This window comes from Triturus cristatus, chromosome 2_1 (genome assembly GCF_964204655.1).
Source record: "Triturus cristatus chromosome 2_1, aTriCri1.1, whole genome shotgun sequence".
NCBI lineage: Eukaryota > Metazoa > Chordata > Amphibia > Caudata > Salamandridae > Triturus > Triturus cristatus.
The window spans coordinates 5,846,261-5,871,337 of NC_140581.1; the positions used below are offsets into that span (position 1 = coordinate 5,846,261).

At 55.8% G+C, this 25,077-nt stretch overlaps 1 protein-coding gene across 1 annotated transcript in view; it reads right to left on the minus strand.

Moving 5' to 3' along the window:
• Window positions 1-25,077, minus strand: part of LOC146863594 (THAP domain-containing protein 5-like) — a 206,004-nt gene that overhangs the window by 119,365 nt on the left and 61,562 nt on the right. The window contains exon 2 of the mRNA XM_085627602.1: window positions 16,813-17,017. Within this exon, the coding sequence (XP_085483728.1) occupies window positions 16,813-17,017 (205 nt within the window). The remainder of the gene's footprint in view (window positions 1-16,812; window positions 17,018-25,077) is intronic.

A 25,077-nucleotide genomic window follows, 5' to 3' on the forward strand; every position in this document is an offset into this window, starting at 1 on the left:
CCAATAAAGCTTGGGCATTGGCGATACGCCAATGTTTTGCGGCCTGTGACGTGATACGTTTCCCTGATGTGTCAATTAATTTGGAATCCTTATCAGGAGGTGGAGTGTCGCCTGTACCCTGTGAGTTTGCCCGCTTGCGTGCATTAGTTACCACTAGGGAATCCAAGGCGATTTGACCTTTAATATAAATTAGGTCATTAGGAGCTGCTTTGTATATTTTATCCACCCTGGGGTTGAGAACCCTGGCTCTTACTGGGTCCTAAAAAACTTCTGGGGCATGTTTTATCAAGCCGTTTAACATTGGCAGGGTGCTTGTTGTTTTTGTCGAGGGTGCGAAGGTTTCTAGCAAAAAATCTTCTTCTAAGGGGTCAGAGTGTAAGGAGACTCCATGGTATTGGGCAGCTCTGGTGATTAGTTGTGCGAAGCCAGTGTTGTCATCTGGTGGTGACGGCTTAGATGGATAGACATCCGGGTCATTATGTGGGTCGGGGTCTGTATTGTAGTCCTCCCAAGGATCTACGTTGTGTGGGATGGTATGTGAATCATCATTATCATCCCCTTGTGGATCTGTAACCCTACCTACGTCAGTCAGTATCTGATGTGTGAGGTTGTGGGGAGTATGGCGGAGAAATCAATAAGTGTGGATTAACTGGAAGAGAAGGAGGTGGGGAAGTGTTAGTGCTCATGTCCTGTCTCTTAGGAGGTATTGAAGGGTCCTCTGAAGTGTCCAGTTTCCTCTTTTTTGAAGGCTTGGCGACTAGGTTGCCCATGTTTCGATCAATAAACAAAGTTTTTTATTTTGGGTCCGAAAAATCAGGCTGAGTGGGCAAACTGTCTTTGGTCGGTGCCGAAGATTTCGGAACCGAGTCTTCCTTGGACGGAGTCTGTGAGTGTTTTCTCTGCTCCAAGGCTTTTTTGGGCTTTGACGACTTTTTGGAGTCTGAGGTGTGTAGGAGAGTAGGGTCTGCTTTCTATGTTCACCCCCACTTTTTGCTTTTGCTTTACTGGTTTTCGACTTAGATGTGGCTGTGGGCCTGCTAATCAGACCCACAGCCCTGCTGTTCTCTCTCTAAATTGATACTATGTACTTTAGGTGCATAACCCATTTGGATAGGATCACCTTATTGGCCCCTGTACAGTGTACCCTAGGTACCCAGGGCATAGGTGTACCCTAGGCCTACCAGGGGCTGCAGCATGTATTATGCCACCCCTGGCCTGGCGTCCATTTTGACACAACTGGCTGATCACTCAGCTGGGGCAAGGTCGTGTAATCACCCCTTGCTTAGGTGCAGTATTCCTATACCTACCTTATATATAGACACATGTGTACCTATCAGCCACTCCTATGGCAGGCCTTAACAATCCTGGAGGCAGAGTGCTTGGTAACAAGTGAGATGGTGCTCTAGCATGAGCTGAGCCTGTCTGCAGCTTTCGGAACCACGTCCTTATAGCTGTTCTATGAGATAGCCTACCATATACTCTTAAAGTGCCTTATAATCTTAAACGGTTATGATAACTATGGTTTGGCTTTATCGAAACATGTTGTGTAAGGTGTCTAACACTGTGGAATAATACCCCCATACCATTTCTGGACATGAGGATATTATTCCCCCCTTCTAGAGGGAAAGACATGTTAAAATCATACTTCACTGTTAGCCTCTGACCAAAGCCTCAGCATCACAAAATGGATGCTGCTGCCACGACACAAGTCTGACCTCCTGCTGCTGGGAGTGATCCCAGCCAGGGAGGCCTGGACAATAGGTTTCCTGCTTGGGGAGGTGCTAGCACCTCCCCAGACAGCCTTTAGTGTATTGGGGCAGGGTGGGCTGAAAGTAATGAGACATGCCTGGGGCACACAAGGTGTTCCTTGCATAGTCCAGTTCAAACCGGCGCTGGGGCACTCCAGCCCCAGCTCTGGCGCGAAACTGGACAAAGGGAAGTGGGTGTAACCACCCCCTCCCAAGTCCCACCCATAAGGCGTGACCTAGCAGGTATCCCAGCCCCCCAGATTAGTATAAGAGTGGGAGTTGGGCCTCAAGACTTTAGATTATCCTGAACCTGCAAACTTGAACAGAAACTCTGGACCTTCGACATTCGACGAAAGAAGAAGACTGAAGAATCTCCCTTGTGGCCAAGGAGTGGCTACCCTGTGCAAACAGGCACCATCAAGAGACTACCCTTTGCTTTGCCCAAGTTCTACGAGGGACCGACTGCAGAGCCCGACCAGAGCCTTGACTTCCAGACTTCTCCGACCCTGATCCACATCCACAGCAGAGCTGAGATCCGTGGAGGCGACGAGAGACGTGGGACCGGCTACCTGGGAAAAGTGGCTAGTATCTTCAAGCGCAGCTTCTGAGGCACCCTCGAAGTTGTGCACCGGGGATTGAGAAGCCCCAACCCCAAGCACCATCTGCACCGAAGACCAGCCCCCCACACTCCACGAGTCCTGCGTGGGGCCCTTCTGCATTTTCCTGCTTGCCGCGTCTGTCCGGTTGCTTGCCCGTTGGCTAGTGGCCTTTGTGACGACGCACCCTGAAATCTTATGCGCTGGTTTGGCTCCTCCAGACTGGCTCCCGCTTCTCTGCAAAGAAGAAGCACCCCAGACCTTCCTGGTCTGCACCAGAAGCAAGTCCTCCGTTCTGCGTGAGTTCCGCTTGCCAAGGCTTGGTGAGTCCTAGTCCAACTTCGACGCCGCCGACAGCAAGAGCCTTCGTGGGACAGCTCGCCTCCTGGTCCTGGTCGTCCTCAACGCTTCCTGGTCCTCGTGGCTGCAGCGACAAGCTTCACCTTCACCTGCAATCTTCACGACATCGCCTGGTTCCTTCCTGGTTCCACGTGGTCACTGGCTAGTGACCTTGACTCTGTCCCGTCTGCGTGCAGGTCTCCTCTTCTTGATCCCAGCCTTGGGATCCACCGGACACTCTTCACTGACTGCCTGTCAGCATCTTTCTTCAGGCATCCATAGGAGTCGACGACGAAACCCGACGCAACTTCACCCCTATGCACCCGCAGCCTGTGGGCTAGGTAACTTGGGTACTCCGGTGCTCATCAGGATAGTGACTATCCTAGTGTCTAGTTTTCCAGTCTCGACTTCCTAGCTACTCCGGAAGTGTCCTAAATCTGTCTATTTCTAAACTGTACTATTGCTAGTGACTTTTACGCATTATGCGTGAGTGTTTCCACTCTGCACCTGAATCCCGTGGGCCTTCCACTTCCTAACCTTTGGTAGTATAGTGTAGCCCCAGCGATTCCCTAGGCCTAGGCCTATCCTATTTCCGTGACAGTGGTCCTTATACCACTTACTTAGTATATGGTTTGCGTGGCCCCTAGGGCCTAACTGTATTACTTACCTGTGTGACTTAATGTATGCATAAATAAGACTGTGTTGTACTTACCTCTAATCTCATAAAGAATGCTGAGGGTTTGACTAGAATAAATACACTTTATTTTATATATATATCTGTTGTGGTGTCCTTTCATTTGGTATTCAAGGGATTATATATGGTATCACAGCTGGCTTCACATGCCATTCAGAGTTTAGCCTAAGACTGCTCTTGTCCATGCTACCACTAGGATAGCTGGTCTATAAGGTTGACTTTACAACCAATCACCATAAGGGTATTTGGACTGATATAAGGTGTACACTAGAACTAGTGACATCATACATCAGGCCAACTTCTCACAAGGTCTTTTTCGGCTCCGATGCCTTTTTCGGCTCCGAAGATTTCTTTGGTTCAGAGTCTTCGTCTTTGGTATACTTTGACGCCGAGAGCTTAGACGTCAACGAAGAGTCTTTGCCTTGTGGCTTCGGTGACGGGGACAACTTTCCGGCGCCGGAATGAAGTTGACTGCATTGTTGCCCTTTTCACTGTGTTTTTTTTCTCACCCATCTTCCACTGTACACGCTGCCCCTCTCTTTCCCCCTCACCGTTCATTTCGCCCTGATCCCCGCTGCTCCTGACCCACGGACCCTCCCCTCGCTTGTTTCCCACCTCCCAGCTGAGCGTCCCTCCCCTCACCTACAAAATGCCGACCGCTGCGGGGGAGCGCTTGTAAGACCTTGACCTTGGTCACAGGCCTGCACTCTCCCCCTGCAGCTCCATTCCCTCCATCGCCACCGCTGAGCCCCCTGCCAGGGTGTTAGAGGTTGCTGTTGCCCGCCGCCGCATTGCGGTAACTGTTGGCTCTGCTCGTATTGTGTTTTTCACTTGCTCAGTAGTGTGCATTGTTGCCCCTTTCACTGTGTTTTTTTCTCTTGCTCATTACTGTGTATTGTTGCCCCTTTCACTGTGTTTTTTCTCTTGCTCATTACGGTGCACTGTTGCCCCTTTCACTGTGTTTTTTTCTCCTACCCATCTTCCACTGTAAGCGCTGCCCTTCTCTTTCCCCTCACAATTCCCTTCTCCCTGATCCCCGCCGCTCCTGACCCGCGGCCCCTCCCCCCGCCCAGTTCCCGTCTCCCAGCTGAGTGTCCCTTCCCTCCCCTACAAAATGCCGACCACTGCGCGGTCATGCAGCAGACGTGCGCAGCGGGAGCGCTGCTGGCGCGCCTCAGGCAAGCCCATCTGCGCCCGTCCGCAGCCAGCGCCAGGAACCCTGACTCCCCAGAGCCCCACCGATATGACGCCGCCACCCTCCTTTCTCTCAACCCCAGAAGACACACAGACTGCCAGAAGTACTCACCGACCACCACCCATAGTCCTTTCTCCTGTAGACACTGCCATCGCTCTTTCACCATCTACAGCACCACCACGTCTGCTGCAGGCTCACGGGACGCCCAGGACCCCGAAGGCCAGACATGCATCCTCCTCAACGTGCGCTCCATCCACAGACACGCCGTTGAGATCTGGGACCTGATCGACATCCTCGCGCCCGACGTCACCTTCTTCATGGAAACCTGGACCAACGCCACCTCCGGACACGACATCGCCACCGCCATCCCCTACGGTTACAAGATCAAGAGGAAGGACTGCCCAGGAGGAGGACTTGCCATCATACACAAGACCTCCCTCCGACTTTCCACCTCCAGCACGGGTTACCCCCACTCAAACACAGAACACCTTCCCTTCCAGATCCAGACCTCCCCCAGGACAACGCTCCGCGGGACCCTTGCCTACAGACCCCTGGGACCCTGCTCCCCAGCCACAATAGCCATCACCGACCTCGTCGAACCCCATGCCATCACCTCCACGGACTACATCCTACGCAGAGACCTCAATTTCCACCTCGACAACCGCAGCGACCCCAGCTCCACCGCCCTCCTCGACAACTTCTTCAACCTCAGACTGAAGCAGCTCGTCAACACCTCCACGCACAGAGCAGGACACACCCTCGACCCCATCTTCGCAGGAGGGTCAAACGCCCAATTCAGCCAAACCACACCGCCCCCGTGGACTGACCACCACTGCGTACATTTCAACTTCAACACCACCACCACACCCAAGCCGACACCACGCCCGCCACGAAGGAACTGGAGCAAAATCACAGAGGGGCACCTCAACTCCACCCTCCTCTTAGACACCCCCACCACGACTGACGCCAACTCCGCAGCCAAAGAACTCCATCGATGGATCTCCAGATGCACCGACAAGATTGCCCCCTTCTGCAACCCTGCCAAACAACGCCCCCTGAAGGCCACCTGGTTCACCACCGAACTCCAAGTCGCCAGGCGCACCCACAGATGCCTCAAGAAAACATGGCAAAGCTGGAAAACCACGGAAGACCTAAACAATCACAGGAGCGCCCTGAAAAACTACCACCAGCTCATAAGGGACACCAAACGGACCTACATTAAGAACAAACTCGACATCAATGCAACGAACACCAGAGAACTCTTCAACGTCATATAGCAATTCACCAAACCCCCCAGCGAGGCCACAGACGTTACACCATCCCAGGACCTCTGCAACAAGCTCAGCACCTACTTCCATCAGAAGATCAAGACCCTCTAAGACCACTTCAGCGACCAGATGCCATTTACCACCCCTCCCCCCTCCGCTGACCACCAGCCGACCATCACCACCTGGACCCCCGCCACGGTGGAACTCATCAGTACAACCATGATGAAAATCTGGTCTGGCGCCCCCATGGACCCCTGCCCACCTCACATCTACCAGAAGGCCGCCACCACCATCGCCCCCGAACTAGGATGGACCATCAACGCCTTCCTCCAATCCGGCACCTTCCTTGACGACTGGAAGCAGGCAGAAGTCAAGCCCCTCCTTAAGATGCCCACGGCCGACCCTACGGACCTGAAGAACTACCAGCCCATCTCTCTGCTCCTGTTCACAGACAAAATCGCCGAAAGAGTAGTAAATGCCCAGCTGAACGCATTTATCGAAGAGCACTCCATCCTAGATGCCTCCCAGTCCGGATTCTGCAACAACCACAGCACCGGGACCGCCCTCCTCGCTGCCTCTGACATCTGCATGCTACTCGACCAGGGTCTCACCGCAGCCCTCATCCTACTAGACCTCTCAGCGGCTTTTGACACCGTCCCACACCACACCCTCGCAGCCCGACTGCACGATGCCGGGATACAAGGAACCGCCCTCAAGTGGATCTGATCATTTCTCACCGGCAGAACACAGAGGATCAGACTGCCCCCTTTCATCTCAGAACCCACAGGGATCAACTGCGGAGTACCACAGAGATCATCGCTCAGCTCCACGCTCTTCAAAATCTACATGGCCCCCCTCGCCGCCATCGTCAGACAGTATGGGTTCAGCATAGTATCTTACGCCGATAACACCCAGCTCATCCTCTCCCCCTCTCCCTCACAAAGGATCCCGAGGACACCAGGCTCAGCTTCCAGGAAGGAATGAGGGACGTCGGGGCATGGATGAAGGACAGCTGCCTGAAGCTCAACACTGAGAAAACTGCGGTCCTCATCCTTGGACCCCCGACCACCGCCTGGGACAACACTTGATGGCCGTCTGCCCTCGGGGGTCCCCCCACCCCGACAGACCACGCTCGGAACCTCGGCATCATCCTGGACTCCTCTCTCACCATGACACGCCAGAGCAACGCCGTTGCCTCCACCAGCTTTAACTGCCTCCACATCCTCCGAAAGACCTTCAAATGCATCCCCCCCCGAACACAGATAAACCGTCACCCACGCACTCATAACCAGCAGACTGGACTACGGAAACACCCTCTATGTCTGCATCAACAGGACCCTTCTACACAAGCTCCAAACAATCCAGAATGCCGCGGCCAGACTCATCCTCGGGACCCCATGGCACGAACGCATGACACAACACCTTCGAGACCTACACTGGCTCCCGGGCGAGAAGAGAATGACCTACATGCTTCTCACTCACGCCTTCAAATCCCTCCACAACATCGGACCCAAATACCTTAACGACAGAGTCTGCTTCCATGCACCCAAAAGAACGCTCTGATCCGCCGATCTCGCCCTACCGGAGACACCCCGCATCTGCATCCACAGAACAGGAGGAAGGGCTTTCTCCTACATCGCAGCCAAAACCTGGAACGAGCTCCCGGCCAGCATCAGACGCTCCCCTAACCGGCACATCTTCAGGAAGGACCTCAAGACCTTTCTCTCTGACTGAGCCGGAGCTGGCTCCCCACCCCTCCCCAGCGCCTTGAGACCCTCACAGGTGAGCAGTGCGCTTTATAAACCCCTGATTGATTGACTCGAGCCCGAGTCGGAAGACTTATGTTTAGGTTTCATAGCTGGGCCCAAGGGCGGGGAGTCTGAAGTATGTTGTCGGTGTCGACCCGAGCCAGAGGGCGAGGGTGTTACCGGGGCCTTCAGTTTGTTTTTGGGGAGAGGGGTTTCGGTACTCAAGGACCCCTGAGCCGGGGTGACTGTCTCCTCTTCGGCGTCGGAGTCATCACCTTCGGAGACGTAGATGTCTTCTTCGTCATCCGATTGGTCCGGCTGAATTTCGGGATCTGCCCCGAAGAAGTCCCGAATCGAGCTGTTTCCAAGAGACATTTTGTGACATCGATCCCAACGATCACTGATGGTTTTCCTCGACCTGAAGGATGCACAGGCCTTGCAGTTCTTTTCTTTGTGCTCCGGGGAGAGGCAGAGATTGCACACCTCGTGCAAGTCTCTCTGTGGGAAGTAAGCACCATACCATTGACTGAAGGCGTGGTCGGCGCGGAGAGGCCCAACGCCCGCGTCGAAAATGGAAGTCGAGAAGTTTGTTTTGAAGGAGTCGAAAAGGGAAAACTCAATCGAGACAATACCGTTGAGTGGAGAGAATTACGCGTCGAAGGGGGATTCAAAACAGTTATCGACCCGGAGCGCAGCAATGTACATCCGAACCCGATGGCGGAAAAAAACAATGTAAGGATGGAGTCGATGCCCATGCACACTATCGTCCTAGGGAGGAGTCACCTACCTCGTGATTACAAAGACTTCTTCCAGTACAAAAACAAACTGGAAACATCCGAGCCCAACATCAGATGGCGATCTATGCAAAAGTATACAATCTGCAGCTCATATGCCGCGAACATAGAGATTCCCTAATAGCGAGTCCTACAGAGTAGGAATGGCTATTAGGAAATCGCTATTTGGGTAATACCAAATGTTGGAAGGCGTTCCCCGGGGAGGCTGCGGAATGCGTTCCCGACCACCCGGAGGCCCACCTTACCCAGATTTAGGCCGAGCAAGAGCAGGGAGGCCCTTCCTGGAAGGGTCTCGTACCTAGGATCGCACACGCTGCACTTACACTCTTCTTCGGATAGAGGGACACCACACAGTAATTCGTAGTAAGATAATATGCTTTTATCGGTGGGTGTCAGGGATCTTTATGATCCGGTCAGGCAGGTGTAGAATTAATGCCACAAGCGGCAGCGCTCTCGTGAAGAGGGGAAAAGGGGTAGCGGGACAGTCTTTGAATCAGTGTCTCTGCGAGGTATCCGGCGCACAGCTCTCAATCCTCGAGCTGAGGGGATGTTGCTTCTCTCGGCAATCTCTGCCGATTCTCTTGGAGGAGCGGGCCGCGAGTCACTCAGCAGGCACCGGAGGTTCGTAGTTCGGGGAGCCGCGACGGCGTCAGCAGGGCTCAGATGGTTCAGAGTTCGGGGAGCCGCGACGGCGTCAGCAGGGCTCAGATGGTTCAGAGTTCGGGGAGCCGCGACAGCGTCAGCAGGGCTCAGATGGTTCAGAGTTTGGGGAGCAGCGACAGCGTCAGCAGGGCTCGGATGGTTCAGAGTTCGGGTAGCGTTCTTCTGTTCGGGGAGCGATCGAGCCGCGACCAAGTCAGCAGGCTCTCGTCAGTCCAGGTCTTCTCTGCCCCCGTCCCGTCAGCACCCCTTGTTATACTCCCCCTCCTCTTTGAAGTCCGGAGTCCTCGCGGAGAGGGGTCTGGTGCCTGGGGGGTGGTGTGATGGGGTCTCCTGTCGCTCGGCCCTTTGATCTGTTCAGGTGGGTCTGGGAGGGACTCCAGACGCCCAGCAGGCGAGGCGCCCGCTCACCGGGAGCCTGGTGGTCGATCGAAACCTCCCTCGGGGAAGAGACCAGAGGTGTGACCGGGTCGGCGCCTCTCGGTCTGGCTTGGGGGGTTCCTCTCTCCCTCGGCCGTGCATGCGTGTTGGGGATCTGGTCGGCCCTCGGGATGTTGGCCCACGGGGGCCGGAAGGCCGTGTCCACGAGGTGCGGCGTGGTTGTAGGGTAACTTGCTGGTCGGGAGGGCCAACGCCACGAGGCCGGTCTCACACGTGCCCCCCCCAGCTGAAAGGTGGGGAGAACTACCCATCCACTTGGGGGTTCTCCTCCCTGAAGCGGAAGAATCGGGACAGGCCGTCCGCGTTGGCGTGGTCCGTCCCGGGGCGATGTTCCACAGTGAAATCCATCCCTTGGAGGGAGATGGACCAGCGTAGCAGCTTGGGGTTTTCCCCTTGCATCTGCATCAACCACCGCAGGGGTCGATGATCTGTTTGCACTCGGAAGTGTGTTCCGAACAGGTAGGGCCGTAGCTTTTTGAGGGCCCAGACCACTGCGAAGGTCTCTCTTTCAATTGTGCTCCACCGCTGTTCCCGGGGCAGCAACCTTCGGCTGATGAAGGCTATGGGCCGATCTATGCCTTTGTCGTCGAACTGGGAGAGGACTGCCCCGATGCCGTGTTCCGAGGCATCCGTCTGGACCACAAACTCCTGGGCATAGTCAGGTGCTTTGAGCACTGGGGCCGCGCACATGACGGCCTTTAGGGTGTCGAACGCCTTCTGGCAGGAGGGAGTCCAGTGTACTTTCTTGGGGTGTTTTTTGGAGGTTAGTTCTGTGAGGGGGCCTGCGATGCTGCCATAGTTCATAATAAACCTTCAGTAGTAGCCGGTGAGGCCCAGGAAGGCCCGGACTTCCGTTTGGGTTGCGGGTGGTTCCCAGGACAAGATGGCGTCGATCTTCGGCTGGAGAGGGGCGACCTGCCCACTTCCCAACTGGTGCCCCAGATATGTTACAGAGCCGTGCCCAATTTCAAATTTACTGGCTTTAATGGTGAGGCCGGCCCGGCGCAGAGCCAGCAGGACTTGACGGAGGTGCTGGAGGTGCTCGGTCCATTGGGAGCTGAAGACCGCGATGTCGTCGAGGTATGCTGCGCTGAACCCCTCTAGTCCGGACAGGACCCTGTTCACCAGCCGCTGGAAGGTGGCTGGGGCATTCTTCATTCCAAACGGCATCACCCTAAAGCGGTAGTGCCCATCCGGGGTGGTGAAGGCGGAGCGCTCCTTGGCTCCCTCGGTGAGGGCAATCTGCCAGTATCAACTAGTCAGGTCGAAGGTGCTGAGGTAGCGAGCGGCCCCAAGGCGGTCAATGAGCTCGTCGGCACGGGGGATAGGGTGAGCGTCCGCTCGGGTGACCGCATTGAGTCCTCGGTAGTCCACGCAAAACCTCAGCTCGGGGGCAACACCCGGGGTAGTCGCTTTCGGAACCAGGACTACCGGGCTGGCCCAGGGGCTGTCGGAGGGTTCAATCACCCCGAGGTCTAGCATCTTCGCCACCTCGGTCTGGATGCAGGTTCGGACCCGATCAGGGACCCGGTAGGCCCGATGTCTCACTGGCGGGCTGTCGCCGGTGTTCACGTCGTGGACACACCAGTTGGTGACCCCAGGGGTCAGGGAGAAGAGGTCCGCGAACTGCCCTAGTAGCTGGCGGCAGTCGTCGGACTGTTGGGCTGTGAGGGCGGTTGACAGTCTCACTCCCTTCACAGACCCATCGGTCTCTTTCACCCCCAGGGGGTCTGGAAGGGGCTCGGTGTCTTCTTCGGCCCCATCGTCGGTGGCCAGGAGTAAACTCAATTCGGTCTGTACAAAGTGAGGTTTGAGGCGGTTCACGTGGAGAACCCGGAGGGGGTTCCGTGGGGACTGCATATCGACGAGATAGGTGACCTGGCTCTTCCGCTCGACCACCTTGAAGGGCCCAGTCCATTTATCTTGGAGAGCGCCGGGTGTCACCGGGGCCATGACCCAGACTTGTTGGCCCGGCTGAAACTCGACCAGCGTGGCATTCTGGTCATACCAGCGCTTCATTTCTTCTTGACTAGCCTCGAGGTTCGCTTCTGCGAGTTCTCTGAATTTCCGGGTCTGGTTGCGGAGCGCCAAGATGTATCGGAACACATCCGGAGGGGTCCCCCGGGGGGTTGTTTCCCACCCCTCCTTGACCAGGCTCAGGGGTCCTCGGACGGGATGTCCATATAGTAGTTCGAATGGGCTGAATCCCAGGGATTTTTGGGGAACCTCCCGGTAGGCGAACAGGAGACATGGGAGGAGGACGTCCCACCTCCGGCGTAGGGGTTCCTCGAGGCCCATGATCATTCCTTTCAGTGTTTTGTTAAAGCGCTCAACGAGGCCGTTTCCCTGGGGGTGGTGAATTTGTACGATACTCCGCACTGCTGCCAGAGGGACTTCATATATCGTGAGATAAAGTTCGTACCCCAGTCACTCACGACTTCGCGGGGGAACCCCATGCGGGAGAAGATCCCCATCAAGGCTCGGCCTACCACGGGGGCCGTCACGGGGCGGAGAGGGATGGCTTCGGGGTAACAGGTGGCATGATCCACCAGGACGAGGATGAACCGGTGGCCCTGGGCGGTCTTGGGATCCAGCGGTCCCACAATGTCGATTCCTACCCGCTCAAAAGGGGTACTGACGACGGGGAAGGGCTGTAGCGGAGCCTTGCGCTTGCCCCTACTCTTTCCGCTGGCCTGGCACGTGGGGCAGGACTTGCAGTGGGCCTCCACATTTGCTCGCATCTTGGGCCAATAGAAGTGGGTGACGAGCCGTTGGTAGGTCTTATCTCGGCCTAAGTGTCCAGCCAGGGGTACATCATGGGCCAGGCCCAGGAGGAGACTTCGGAAGCGTAGGGGCACCACTAGTACCCGGGCCGATCCCAACTCGGCCGACTTCTGTTCGCTGTACAGGAGGCCGTCCTCCCAGTATACCCAGTGGGTGCCAGTCCGGTCGCCTGCTGCTTGTGCCTCGGCCTGTTGTCGGGTCCAATGAGGGACGGGCAGGTGGATTGTTCTCGGCAGAACTCTTCACGGGAGGGGCCCCCTTCGCAGGGCCACTGGGCCAGTTCTGGCAAGTCCTCGAGTTTGGTCAGGGTTTCGGGGTCGGAAGGCACTGACCCTTCGTCGGGAGCGGTCGGTTCGTCCAGAAGGGGGTCGTTGGCCTCTGGTGGCGTATTCTGCATCTCGGGGATGGTGGTGGTGTTTAGCGGCATGGCCTCTCCCCCCTCGGAGGAAGGCGCCCGGAGAGTCATTGAGCGCGTGGTGGCGCATACCCACTCGGGTAGGCCCATCATCTCGAGGTGGGCTCTTCGTTCCACTTGTCCCCACGGGGAGTTCTCAAGGTCGTTGCCCAAGAGGCAGTCCACGGGCTGGGAGGTTCGGACTGCCACCTTTAACTTGCCGGTGACTCCCCCCCCATTCGAAGGGGACTAGGGCCATCCGGCAGAGGCTCTCGGAATTGTCTGATGATATGACGGGACAAAAGGCGCCGGGCAGGATCTGATCTTCGGAGACCAGGTGACAATGAACCGCCGTGACACTCGCCCCCGTGTCCCGGAGGCCCTCGATGCGGTGACCGTTGACCGTTACCTGCTGTCGGTACTTCGTCGTGTTGGCGGGCAGGGACGTTCCGGGGACCATCTCCCGGTCCCCTAGGGAGACCAAGGCCATGGCGGCTGGTTCCCATTCTTCGGAGTCTTCCATCTCTTCCCCCAGGGCTACGGAGGCCATTTGTCGAGCCGGCGGGGTGGTTGTTGTGGTTCGCTGGTACATGGGACATTGAGGGTCGCTGGCATAGTGTCCGGTCTGTTGGCAGCGGAAACAGGTGATTCTCACTCGGGGCCCCGGCCTCCCTGGTGGCCCGGTGCTGGCCGGAGGTGGAGCTGGAAAGGGCGGAGATTGTCCTCTGGGAGGGCCGAGCGGGGATCCCCCCGGGAGCTCCCTTTGCCGGCCTTGATTCCCTCCGCCCCTCTGGCGGGGGGGTCCCTGACTGTGGCGACCGTAGTCTCCCACGGGGCCCCGGGAGGTCCGGGTGTTCACCCACCGGTCAGCCTCGACGGCCAGTTTTCGAGGGTCTGTGAGTTTGCTGTCCAGGAGGTGCTGGCGCAGCTCTACGAAGCAATTAGCGGCCAAGTGTTCCCAAGCGATCAGGTCGAATAGCTCCTCAAAGGTGGAGACCTTGCTGCCCTTGATCCAACCGTCCAAGGCCCGGCTGTAAAAGTTCACGTACTCCACCCAGGTGGTACCAGGTATCTTTTTGCAGTCTCTAAATCGTTGCCGGTACATTTCAGGGGTGAGCCCATATCTGGCTATTAGGGCCTCTTTCATGTGACTGTAGGAGTTCATCACCGTGGAGGGCAGGTCCAGCAGGGTATCTCTCCCCTCGCTCAGGAACCGGCCCCACCGCCCAGCCCCCCAGTCTTTCTGCGGGACTCGGTGGGAGGTCATGGCGCCTTCGTAGGCCTTGAACCATTGCTGAATATCGTCGTTCTTATAATATTCTTTTACCACATCCTTGGCGATGTGGACCTTTGGTTCCACGGTGGAGGAGATGGGTTGGGTTTCCGCCTTCCTAGCCTTGAGCTCGATTTCTTTTAGGCTACGTTCGTGCTCTAGTTGGAGTTTTTTCTCTTTGTGTTCTCTCTGTCGTTTCTTTTCCTCTAGTTCTCCTTGTAGGCGTAATTGTTCCACCGCCAGTTTTTTTTCAGCTAGTTTCAGCTCTCCTTCGATTTTTTATTTTGCTAGTTCTAGTTCGTGGTTGCGACCTCTTTCTCGGTCCGCTAGTTCCTCTGGGGATAGGCCCCCCTCGGGGGCGTCGTTCCTCCCCAGGGTGCTTCGTGGTTCGTTGGGAGGCTCTCCTTCTGTTTGTGTCCGGGGAGTTTCCGCCTCGACCCAGGTTTTTAATGCCCCCTGGAAGTCCTCTTTCGTGCTTAGTCCGGTGGTAGCGATTCCAAAGTCTTTGCAAAATTGTTTCAGTTCTCGGTGCGTATAAGATTCTAACTGGTCCTTTTGGAATGCCGTGCTCGGGTTGGTGCCTGCGGCACCTAGGGAAGTTTCTCCTTCCATTCTTCTTGGTAGTGCGTAAGCCGTCTACTGCACGATCTCTAGGTGTTGGCTTGGATCCCACCGCTGCCACCAAATGTTGGAAGGCGTTCCCCGGGGAGGCTGCGGAATGCGTTCCCGACCACCCGGAGGCCCACCTTACCCAGAGATAGGCCGAGCAAGAGCAGGGAGGCCCTTCCTGGAAGGGTCTCGTACCTAGGATCGCACACGCTGCACTTACACTCTTCTTCGGATAGAGGGACACCACACAGTAATTCGTAGTAAGATAATATGCTTTTATCGGTGGGTGTCAGGGATCTTTATGATCCGGCAGGCAGGTGTAGAATTAATGCCACAAGCGGCAGCGCTCTCGTGAAGAGGGGAAAAGGGGTAGCGGGACAGTCTTTGAATCAGTGTGTCTGCGAGGTATCCGGCGCACAGCTCTCAATCCTCGAGCTGAGGGGATGTTGCTTCTCTCGGCAATCTCTGCCGATTCTCTTGGAGGAGCGGGCCGCGAGTCACTCAGCAGGCACCGGAGGTTCGTAGTTCAGGGAGCCGCGACGGCGTCAGCAGGGCTCAGATGGTTCAGAGTTTGGGGAGCCGCGACAGCGTCAGCAGGGCTCAGATGGTTCAGAGTTTGGGGAGCCGCGACAGCGTCAGCAGGGCTCGGATGGTTCAGAGTTCGGGTAGCGTTCTTCTGTTCGGGGAGCGATCGAGCCGCGACCAAGTCAGCAGGCTCTCGTCAGTCCAGGTCTTCTCTGCCCCCGTCCCGTCAGCACCCCTTGTTATACTCCCCCTCCTCTTTGAAGTCCGGAGTCCTCGCGGAGAGGGGTCTGGTGCCTGGGGGGCGGTGTGATGGGGTCTCCTGTCGCTCGGCCCTTTGATCTGTTCAGGTGGGTCTGGGAGGGACTCCAGACGCCCAGCAGGCGAGGCGCCCGCTCACCGGGAGCCTGGTGGTCGATCGAAACCTCCCTCGGGGAAGAGACCAGGTCGGCGCCTCTCGGTCTGGCTTGGGGGGGTTCCTCTCTCCCTCGGCCGGGCATGCGTGTTGGGGATCTGGTCGGCCCTCGGGATGTTGGCCCACGGGGGCCGGAAGGCCGTGTCCACGAGGTGCGGCGTGGTTGTAGGGTAACTTGCTGGTCGGGAGGGCCCACGCCACGACGCCGGTCTCACACCAAACTATTCGTTCCTATTGGCCTAAAGGCCCATAGGTATAAATGGTTTAGCATTTCCTAATTTGCAATTTCCTAATAGGAAATCACAAATTAAGAAATGCTAAAGCAAGGGTGACTATTGGCCTAAGGCCCTTCTTGAGGCACCCAGAAACAAGTGGTGCACATGCAAAGCGCACACATGCCCTAAGGGCATGTGTGTGTTTTATGGCACTTTAAAAAAAACATTTTGAGTGCATTTTTTAAATTGCACACAGTTACCATAGACTTGGTAATCGCATTACCTAAATACCATTTCACATTTAGGAAATGCCTTGTACATGTGCAAAGGAAATCACAAATAGGCAATCCGATTTCATTTTTGGGTACTTTCAGACTTGCCGCGTGTGCCCTATAACTGCCTGCTCAAACTTTTTATCCCATTTGTAGCGTCAACTGCAGCTAGGATGCACCTCGTGGATTGGAAACTTTGTTTTGTATTGTTACTCTGCATACTTTAATTTTACTCCCCCCTCAATCCTGTAAAGCGCTCTGATACCCTCACGGGTCTGGTTCGCGCTATATAAAACCTTAAAAATAAAATAAAATAAAATCACAAAATGAGATTTCTAGTGGGTAGAAATCACTTTTTGTGATTCTCAAACAGCTGTTGTACATTTATGGAAAGGCCATTAAGCCTTTCTTAATGGCCCGAAATAGAGATCTGGTCCGTGAAGAAATGCAAAATGCTTTCGTACATCTGGCCCTTTATGATTATTTGAAAGACTTGTAAAAGCCCTCCACAGAGTCCACCCTGTGCTTGTAGGTTTCATTTCCATCACAAAGACCAGTCCAGCGCAGCAATGGGAGCCTCTTCACTGGACTGTTCCCTGCCTCTGAATACCAGCAGATACCCAACGCTCTGGAAACAGAATCACTTTCAAGCTCCATGAGAAAGAAAATACTAACTTCTGCACAGTTCATAAAGGGTTGAGTCGTGAGGGAGCCAGTAGCCCATTCATGGTATAAATAAGTTCTGAAAGTGTACTAAACCATGCTAAGTATGGGGAGCCCTAGGGGCCACCACGGTGCATAGGAAGGGCTGACGCCAGAAGCTAGTGTTGTGATTGGACACTCACCTGCTCGTGCTTCGGCTCGTTAAACAAGGTTGGCACTGCCCCCTTCCAGATGCGCACCGTCTGCCCAGTGCGGTCCATGCACTCCTCTGTGAAGTGCAGCGAGCACAAGGCGCTATACGAGGAGGGCTGCCAGAGGTCTCCATGCTTCGTGTTGTGCTGCACCGCAAGCACCCATCTCTGGCGCAGCTCAGGGTCCTTGGGAAACCTGCAGATCAAGAGAAAAGGAGGTGCTTAGGATTCTGTGAGGTGCTGTGGCAGCCACACCCTTTGGCGCAGGGTCAGAGAGGCTCTGAAGACTCCGGGTGTCCCTTTATGGGCCCTTTTCATTCCATGATTTCACAGAATCATTGGAGCTGTGGAACAAAGAGCCTGTTCTTATTGTACGTCTATAAGGCAGAAAATGACAAGGTGCCTAAGAAGCAGGGCATGACGAGAAGTCACAAATGAATGTCAAGACAAGCACTGGAAATGCAATAGTTCTCGCATTATTTGGTGTTGGAGCTATTGGCATTGTAAGTGGCAATAGTTTTTACTTATGTGTTATGGAGTGTATGTATGTGGTGTGGAATTATGTAGGTTAGATTGCATTGGTTAGTTGTGTAATTGGGTGGCGTGGAATTGCGTAGTGTGGAAGGGATTTGTGTATTGGATTTATGTGGCATGATGTATTGTAGAATTATATGGATAATTATGTGGTTTTGAGTGTACTGCAATTATTTGGAATGGGAATGTGTGTTTTGGAGTGGAACTATGTAGAATGGTATTTTGTGTCGTGGAGTGGTATGTAGTGGAGTTTAATGATGTGGTGTGCTGTTGAGGGCTGCCTTCCAAGGCACACAACGCCTATAAATAATACTTTACATAAGGGCCGAATATCGCAACGATACGCACTTGTATAACACCACGGTGTGATTCCATAACTTGGTGGAAGGTGGCGCTGCAGGCATGGATAGAGGTGCTCTGGCAGAGACCTGTGGACCTATTAGGGGTTCTGAACATAATAGAGGTGCTTCGGTAGAGACGGTGGTCCTAGCAGATGGCAGCAGGACGTGTTCTGTCTTGTGTCTTCCATGATCAAAGATCACTCAACATCAAAGGGTGAATCATTACTTACCTGCTGCTCACTGCTCCCAACTTTTACCACCTCATTGCTTCTAACCTAGCGACCACCCCCAGACAAAGCAACATCCTGGACCCCAACTCCGATACCGCAACAGACCACCCCACCGATGCGTACTAATATATTGCAGTATCTGCTTTGCAAACCCAATGTCCACCAAAGTAAAGCGCATGAGAAAGATTAGAGAATGTCTATAGTTCTGGAGGTGAGGGTCTCTGGGGCATCCATTTGGGAAGTATCACGCAAGGGCATCAAAGGGAGGGGTCATCACAGAACGGCCCCTCTCAGCATCGGAGGCCGTGCTGCTGCTAGTCTGCTGAGCCAGGCCACAGGCCTCGAAGGGACCCATCCCAGGTGCACACAATCACCTATACTTTACCATGTCTGTCTGTCCTGCTGGCCGATGTCTAACCAAGGTCTCCTTTTCTACAACACCTTTCGCACAACCTGCCTGTAAGTAAAAGGGGTTTATGTCAATGTCGGAGCCTGCTTCAAGTCTGTGACGTGTTGACTGGTGCTTTTAATGAAATGTAAATGAACGATCCATCACTTGTCACAACCTTAGAGTGAAATTCATTGTGGGTCCGTTGCAACCTCCCCTGTAAAATGACAAACTCATTCTCTTTCGTTTTCACCACTGTTAAATCCCTAAAATGTTTAAAACACACTCTTCGCCACTAATTTTACCAAAATCTTCTTGATGGACTGGCTCAAAGCTCTTTGTGAAGTTATTTTAAATTAGTAGCGAGTTAAACTAAAACTTTACCGCTAAAGTTGCTCCGGATTAGGAAACTCCCCACATTATGAAGCAGACAAAGTTCCTTAACTTTACTTGAGGCGAGGTTTCTCCTTTCGGTGCTTCCGGGCACGATGATTTCCTGATGCAGAATGTCCCAGGAAGCACATCACACAGCAAAGCAATGTTGAGTGTGGAGGCGGGACATCTACCACCGCAGGTAAGAGGTGTGAGAGGGAGGGCTGTGAGCGGAGGCTGGACATCCACCACCGCAGGTAAGAGGTGTGAGAGGGAGGGCTGTGAGCGGAGGCTGGACATCCACCACCGCAGGTAAGAGGTGTGAGAGGGAGGGCTGTGAGCGGAGGCTGGACATCCACCACCGCAGGTAAGAGGTGTGAGAGGGAGGGCTGTGAGCGGAGGCTGGACATCCACCACCGCAGGTAAGAGGTGTGAGAGGGAGGGCTGTGAGCGGAGGCTGGACATCCACCACCGCAGGTAAGAGGTGTGAGAGGGAGGGCTGTGAGCGGAGGCTGGACATCCACCACCGCAGGTAAGAGGTGTGAGAGGGAGGGCTGTGAGCGGAGGCTGGACATCTACCACCGCAGGTAAGAGGTGTGAGAGGGAGGGCTGTGAGCGGAGGCTGGACATCCACCACCGCAGGTAAGAGGTGTGAGAGGGAGGGCTGTGAGCGGAGGCTGGACATCCACCACCGCAGGTAAGAGGTGTGAGAGGGAGGGCTGTGAGCGGAGGCTGGACATCCACCACCGCAGGTAAGAGGTGTGAGAGGGAGGGCTGTGAGCGGAGGCTGGACATCCACCACCGCAGGTAAGAGGTGTGAGAGGGAGGGCTGTGAGCGGAGGCTGGACATCCACCACCGCAGGTAAGAGGTGTGAGAGGGAGGGCTGTGAGCGGAGGCTGGACATCCACCACCGCAGGTAAGAGGTGTGAGAGGGAGGGCTGTGAGCGGAGGCTGGACATCCACCACCGCAGGTAAGAGGTGTGAGAGGGAGGGCTGTGAGCGGAGGCTGGACATCCACCACCGCAGGTAAGAGGTGTGAGAGGGAGGGCTGTGAGCGGAGGCTGGACATCCACCACCGCAGGTAAGAGGTGTGAGAGGGAGGGCTGTGAGCGGAGGCTGGACATCCACCACCGCAGGTAAGAGGTGTGAGAGGGAGGGCTCTGACCTGAGGCTTGACATCTACCACCGCAGTTATGAGGTGTGAAAGGGAGGGCTCTGGGCTGAGGTGGGACAGCTGACCCCAGATCACCCTCCAAGCCGCACGGCTCCTCGTGGCTGACCGAGTCTCTGTCCTCTGCTCCACCGCTGCCGAGGGTTCGCCCCTGGTATCCGGTAACCGTGTTTTTTGTCTTTCCCCCACTGTACTCGCCGTGGTCTGTATTTTATTTGTATCCTTGTATTGTATTGTATTGTATTTTTGGGCGCTCCCTGCAACCCTCTGTGCCCCCCCGCTCCCCGCCGCTGCTCCCCCGCGGCCCCGCCCCCTTTCCCTTCTGGTTCCCCTGCCTTCGCCCATTGGCCGCCCCGCTCCCGCCTCCCAGCTGCTCCTCCCTCCCACTTCGCCTCATATGGAGGCCGCACAGCGGACGCGCCCAAGGCGCGCCAAAGGCAAGCCCGTCTGCGCCCGTTGACCCCGCAACGCCAGACTGCACTACAACGCCAGCACCCTCCACGCACTCAACACCGAACGAGACCACCCCTGCTACCGGGCCACCCCGAAGCGCACCCAAGGGCCCTTCACCTGCCGGAACTGCAGATTCACCAGCATCCAACCCTCCAAACCACCAGCCAGAGAACCCAACCACCTCCGCTGCATCCTCCTCAACACCCGCTCCGCTCGCAAGCACACCATCGAACTCTGGGACCTCCTAAACTCCACCGCCCCCGACGTCGCCTTCCTGACGGAGACCTGGCTGAACGCCACCTCAGCACCAGACATCGCCATAGCCATCCCACAGGGCTACAAGATCTCCCGCAGAGACCGCACCAACGGAGTGGGAGGAGGAATCGCCATCATCCACAAAGACTCCATCAGAATCTCAACTAATACCGACGACATCCTCACCACCGCTGAGCACATGCACTTCCAGATCCACACCGACCCCAACACCACCCTCAGAGGAACACTTATCTACAGACCTCCCGGACCCCGACCACAGTTCAGCGACACCATCGCCGACCTCATCAGCAACCACGCCCTCGCCTCCACGGACTACATCCTCCTCGGGGACCTGAACTTCCACCTCGAGAACAACAACGACGCCAACTCCACCGCCCTGATCGACAACCTCACCAACCTCGGACTCAAACAGCTCGTAACAACACCCACCCACGCCGCTGGACACGCTGGACCCCATCTTCTCCGCAAGCCCCCACGTCTCCTTCAACCACACCACCGAACCCCACTGGACCGACCACAGATGCGTCCACGTCACCTTCAGGAAACCCACCGCACCCAACAGCTACCGCGCCGCTGCTGGGGCAAGGTCACCGAGGACCAACTGACCACCACCCTCGCCCTGAGACCACCCACCGACCCCACCGACCCAGACACCGCCGCGACCAACCTCACACAGTGGATCAACGACTGTGCCAACACCCTCGCCCCTCTCAAGACCTCCACAACCAACCACACCAACAAGAAAGCCGCCTGGTTCACCGAAGACCTCCAGATCTCCAAGCACACCTGTCGGAAGCTGGAGAAGAAATGGCTCCACGACCGAACACCAGACAACCACACAGCCCTCAAGAGCGCCACCCGCAGACACCACCAACTCATCAGGACCGCCAAGAAGACCGCCTTCAAGGATCGCCTAGACAACAACGCACACAACACCAAAGAGCTCTTCAGCATCGTGAAAGAACTCTCCAACCCCAACTCCAACGACATCCCACCATCACATGACCTGTGCGACTCCCTGGCCACCTTCTTTCACCGCAAGATCACCGACATCCACAACAGCTTCAACTCCGACCCCCCCGCACCCACCACCGAGTCCACCACCCCTGCGACTACCACCTGCACCAGTCGCCTGACCGCCTGGTCCAGCGTCAGCAACGAAGACACCATCAAAACCATGAACTCCATCCACTCCGGATCCCCATCGGACCCCTTCCCTCACCAAGTCTTCAACAAAGCCAGCACAACCATCGCGCCCCACCTCCCGCGCTCCACCTCCGGAAAATAATCAACTGTTCCTTCGAGACGGCAACCTTCCCAGAATGCTGGAAGCACGCCGAGATCAACGCCCTTCTGAAGAAGCCCAAGGAGGACCTCAAGAACTTCCGGCCCATCTCCCTGCTCCCATTCCCGGCAAAAGTGACTGAGAAGATTGTCAACAAACAGCTGACCCGCTACCTCGAAGACAACAACATCCTGGACCCTTCCCAATCCGGTTTTCACAGCAACCACAGCACCGAGACCGCCCTCATCGCCGCCAATGACGACATCAGGACCCTGATGGACAAAGGAGAAACAGCCGCCCTCATCCTCCTGGACCTATCAGCAGCCTTTGACACAGTCTGCCACCGCACCCTATCAGCACGCCTCCATGACGCCGGTATTCAAGAGAAGGCCCTGGCCTGGACCACATCCTTCCTCTCCGGCAGAACCCAGAGCGTCCGCTTCCCACCCTTCCGCTCAAAAACCACCGAGATCATCTGCGGCGTCCCACAGGGATCCTCCCTCAGTCCGACGCTGTTCAATATCTACATGGCACCTCTCGCCCACGTCACACGACAACATAACCTCAACATCATCTCCTACGCCGACGACACTCAGCTGATCATCTCCCTCACCAACGACCCCCACACCGCCAAAGCCAACCTCCATAGAGGAATGAAGGCCGTAGCAGACTGGATGAAGGACAGCAGACTGAAGCTGAACTCAGACAAGACGGAGGTCCTCATTCTCGGACCCACCCCTTCAGCCTGGGACGACTCTTGGTGGCCCACATCGCGAGGCACAGCCCCGGAACCCACGGACCACGCACGCAACCTGGGGGTCATCCTCGACCCCACTCTCTCCATGACCAGGCAAGTCAACGCCGTCTCCGCGTCCTGCTACAACACCCTCCGAATGCTCCGCAAGATCTTCAAATGGATCCCCCTCGACACGAGAAAAACCGTCACCCAGACCCTCATCACCAGCAGACTCGACTACTGGAACGCCCTCTACTCAGGAACAACACACAAGCTCCTGAGAAGACTACAACGAATCCAGAACGCCTCGGCTCGACTGATCCTCAACGTCCCCCGCCGCAGCCACATCACACCCCACCTGAGAGACCTGCACTGGCTCCCCGTCAACAAGAGGATCACCTTCAAACTCCTCATCCACGCACACAAAGCACTACACAACACCGGACCTACTTACCTCAACAACCGACTCAGCTTCCACACCCCCACCCGAAGCCTCCGCTCAGCCAACCTCGCCACAGTCCCTCGTATCCGGAAAACCACAGCCGGCGGCAGATCCTTCTCCTACCTCGCCGCCAAGACCTGGAACACTCTCCCTACCAGCCTACGACAGCCCCAGGACCTGCTGGCCTTCAGAAGACTCCTCAAGTCCTGGCTCTTCGATCAGTAGCGGCCCCCCCCAGCGCCTTAAGACCCTCACGGGTATGTAGTGCGCTTTAGAAATGCAGTGATTGATTGATTGATTGAGCTACCTCCTCGGGTAAGAGGTGTGGGAGGGAGGGCTCTGGGCTGAGGCGGTACATCTACCACCTTGGGTAAGAGGTGTGGGAGGAAGGGCTCTGACCTGATACTGGACACCTACCACCTTGGGTAAGAGGTGTGAGAGGGAGGGCTCTGGGCTGAGGTGGGACAGCTACCACCGCAGGTAAGAGGTGTGGGTGGGAGGGCTCTGGGCTCAGGCTGGACATCCATCACTGCAGGTAAGAGCTTAGTGCCCTTGAGGGCGAGAATATCACTGGTGCCCCGCTGCTGTTCGCGCTGGTCGCGCGCCTTCTCTGCTTAGCTTATTTTTAAAATATCCCGTTTTCGGATTTCTGTTTGTGTTACTTTTTGCCTTCCCCCCTGTTTTTAAAAGCGCTCCTGGCCCCTACCTTGCACCGTAATTCAGGAATCACCACCGCTGTTTGGCGGGTCCGGGTTACCGGGAGGTTGTGGGTTTCTGTGGGTTTCAGCGCCATCTTGCTTTGGGAGGAAGCGCGAGCGCCATCTTTGAGCGTCCAGGTCACCTGGGACGCCGAGACGACGCTATTTAATGCTCGCTGGTCTCGCGCAGCGGTTACGCGCAGCGGAGCGCCTTTCCCTGCGCCTGAGTCGTGCCAGAGTCCTGCCCGTCTGCGCTCGTCCGCGTCTCGGAGGCGGACGAGGTCGGACTCTGGTCCTCGGCTCTTGTTGTCTGCCGGGTTAGAGGTTGACTACCCGCAGCTCTAGGATGATTACGTATAGCGCTGCTTCCTTGTTTGCTTTGCGCCCCCCTCGCTCGGCCTGTCTGTCTCTTTTCCCCGGCGGTCGCCGTTTAGGCAAGGGTTGCCCCGTGTGTAACTGGCTCCCCACATTATCATCTACTCATGGTCCATCTACCCCTCCTCAGTACTGTCACTGCGCGTTGCTTAACACTAGGTCCCTTCCTCGTCATACCTCGGATATATGGGATCTTCTCGCGCACTCCAAGATCTCTTGCTTATTTCTAACTGAGACTTGGCTGGGAGTGGGCTCGGAACCCGACATTGCCTGTGCTGTCCCGCCTAACTATTCCATCTTACGGAGGGATAGAACTGAGGGAAGAGGCGGTGGGGTGGCTCTGATAGTGGACAAGGTCTTTGACTGTTCCTCCTTTGTGGTGGACAACATTGCCGGATGTGAAGCCTTAGGTTTTACACTCCATCTATCGGCGTCCCAGACCTGTACCGGAATTCTCCTCTATAGACCCCCTGGACCCATCGGGTCCTTTTTCGAGGACCTACAGTCGGCCTTATCAGTACCTTGCATGCGTTCTGCGCATTGCTTGTTATTAGGCGACTTAAATTTGCACATGGACTGTCTAACCGATGCTGAAGCTACCAAACTCCGTGATATCACGGCGATGTTAGGGCTAGCCCCTTTTATCCACAGCCCCACTCACGTGAAAGGCCACACATTAGCTGTGATCTTTTCCTCCAAGCCTATTGAGGTGTCCCCTCCACTCCCGGTCCTCTGGTCAGATCATTATCTGATAAACTTTGCCTTAGTGTTTGAATCTAAGCTTAGCCAAAGGGCTCGGAAGGAAGGGTCCCGGCAATCTAGAGCCTACCACCTAGTGACAGCAGATATGCTCTCCGATGCTCTCTGCCAATACCCGTGTCAACTGACAGGGGTTCTGGAAACCGACCTAATCCTGGTCCAGAACTGGATGCAGGCAAGATTCGAGGAGCTGGC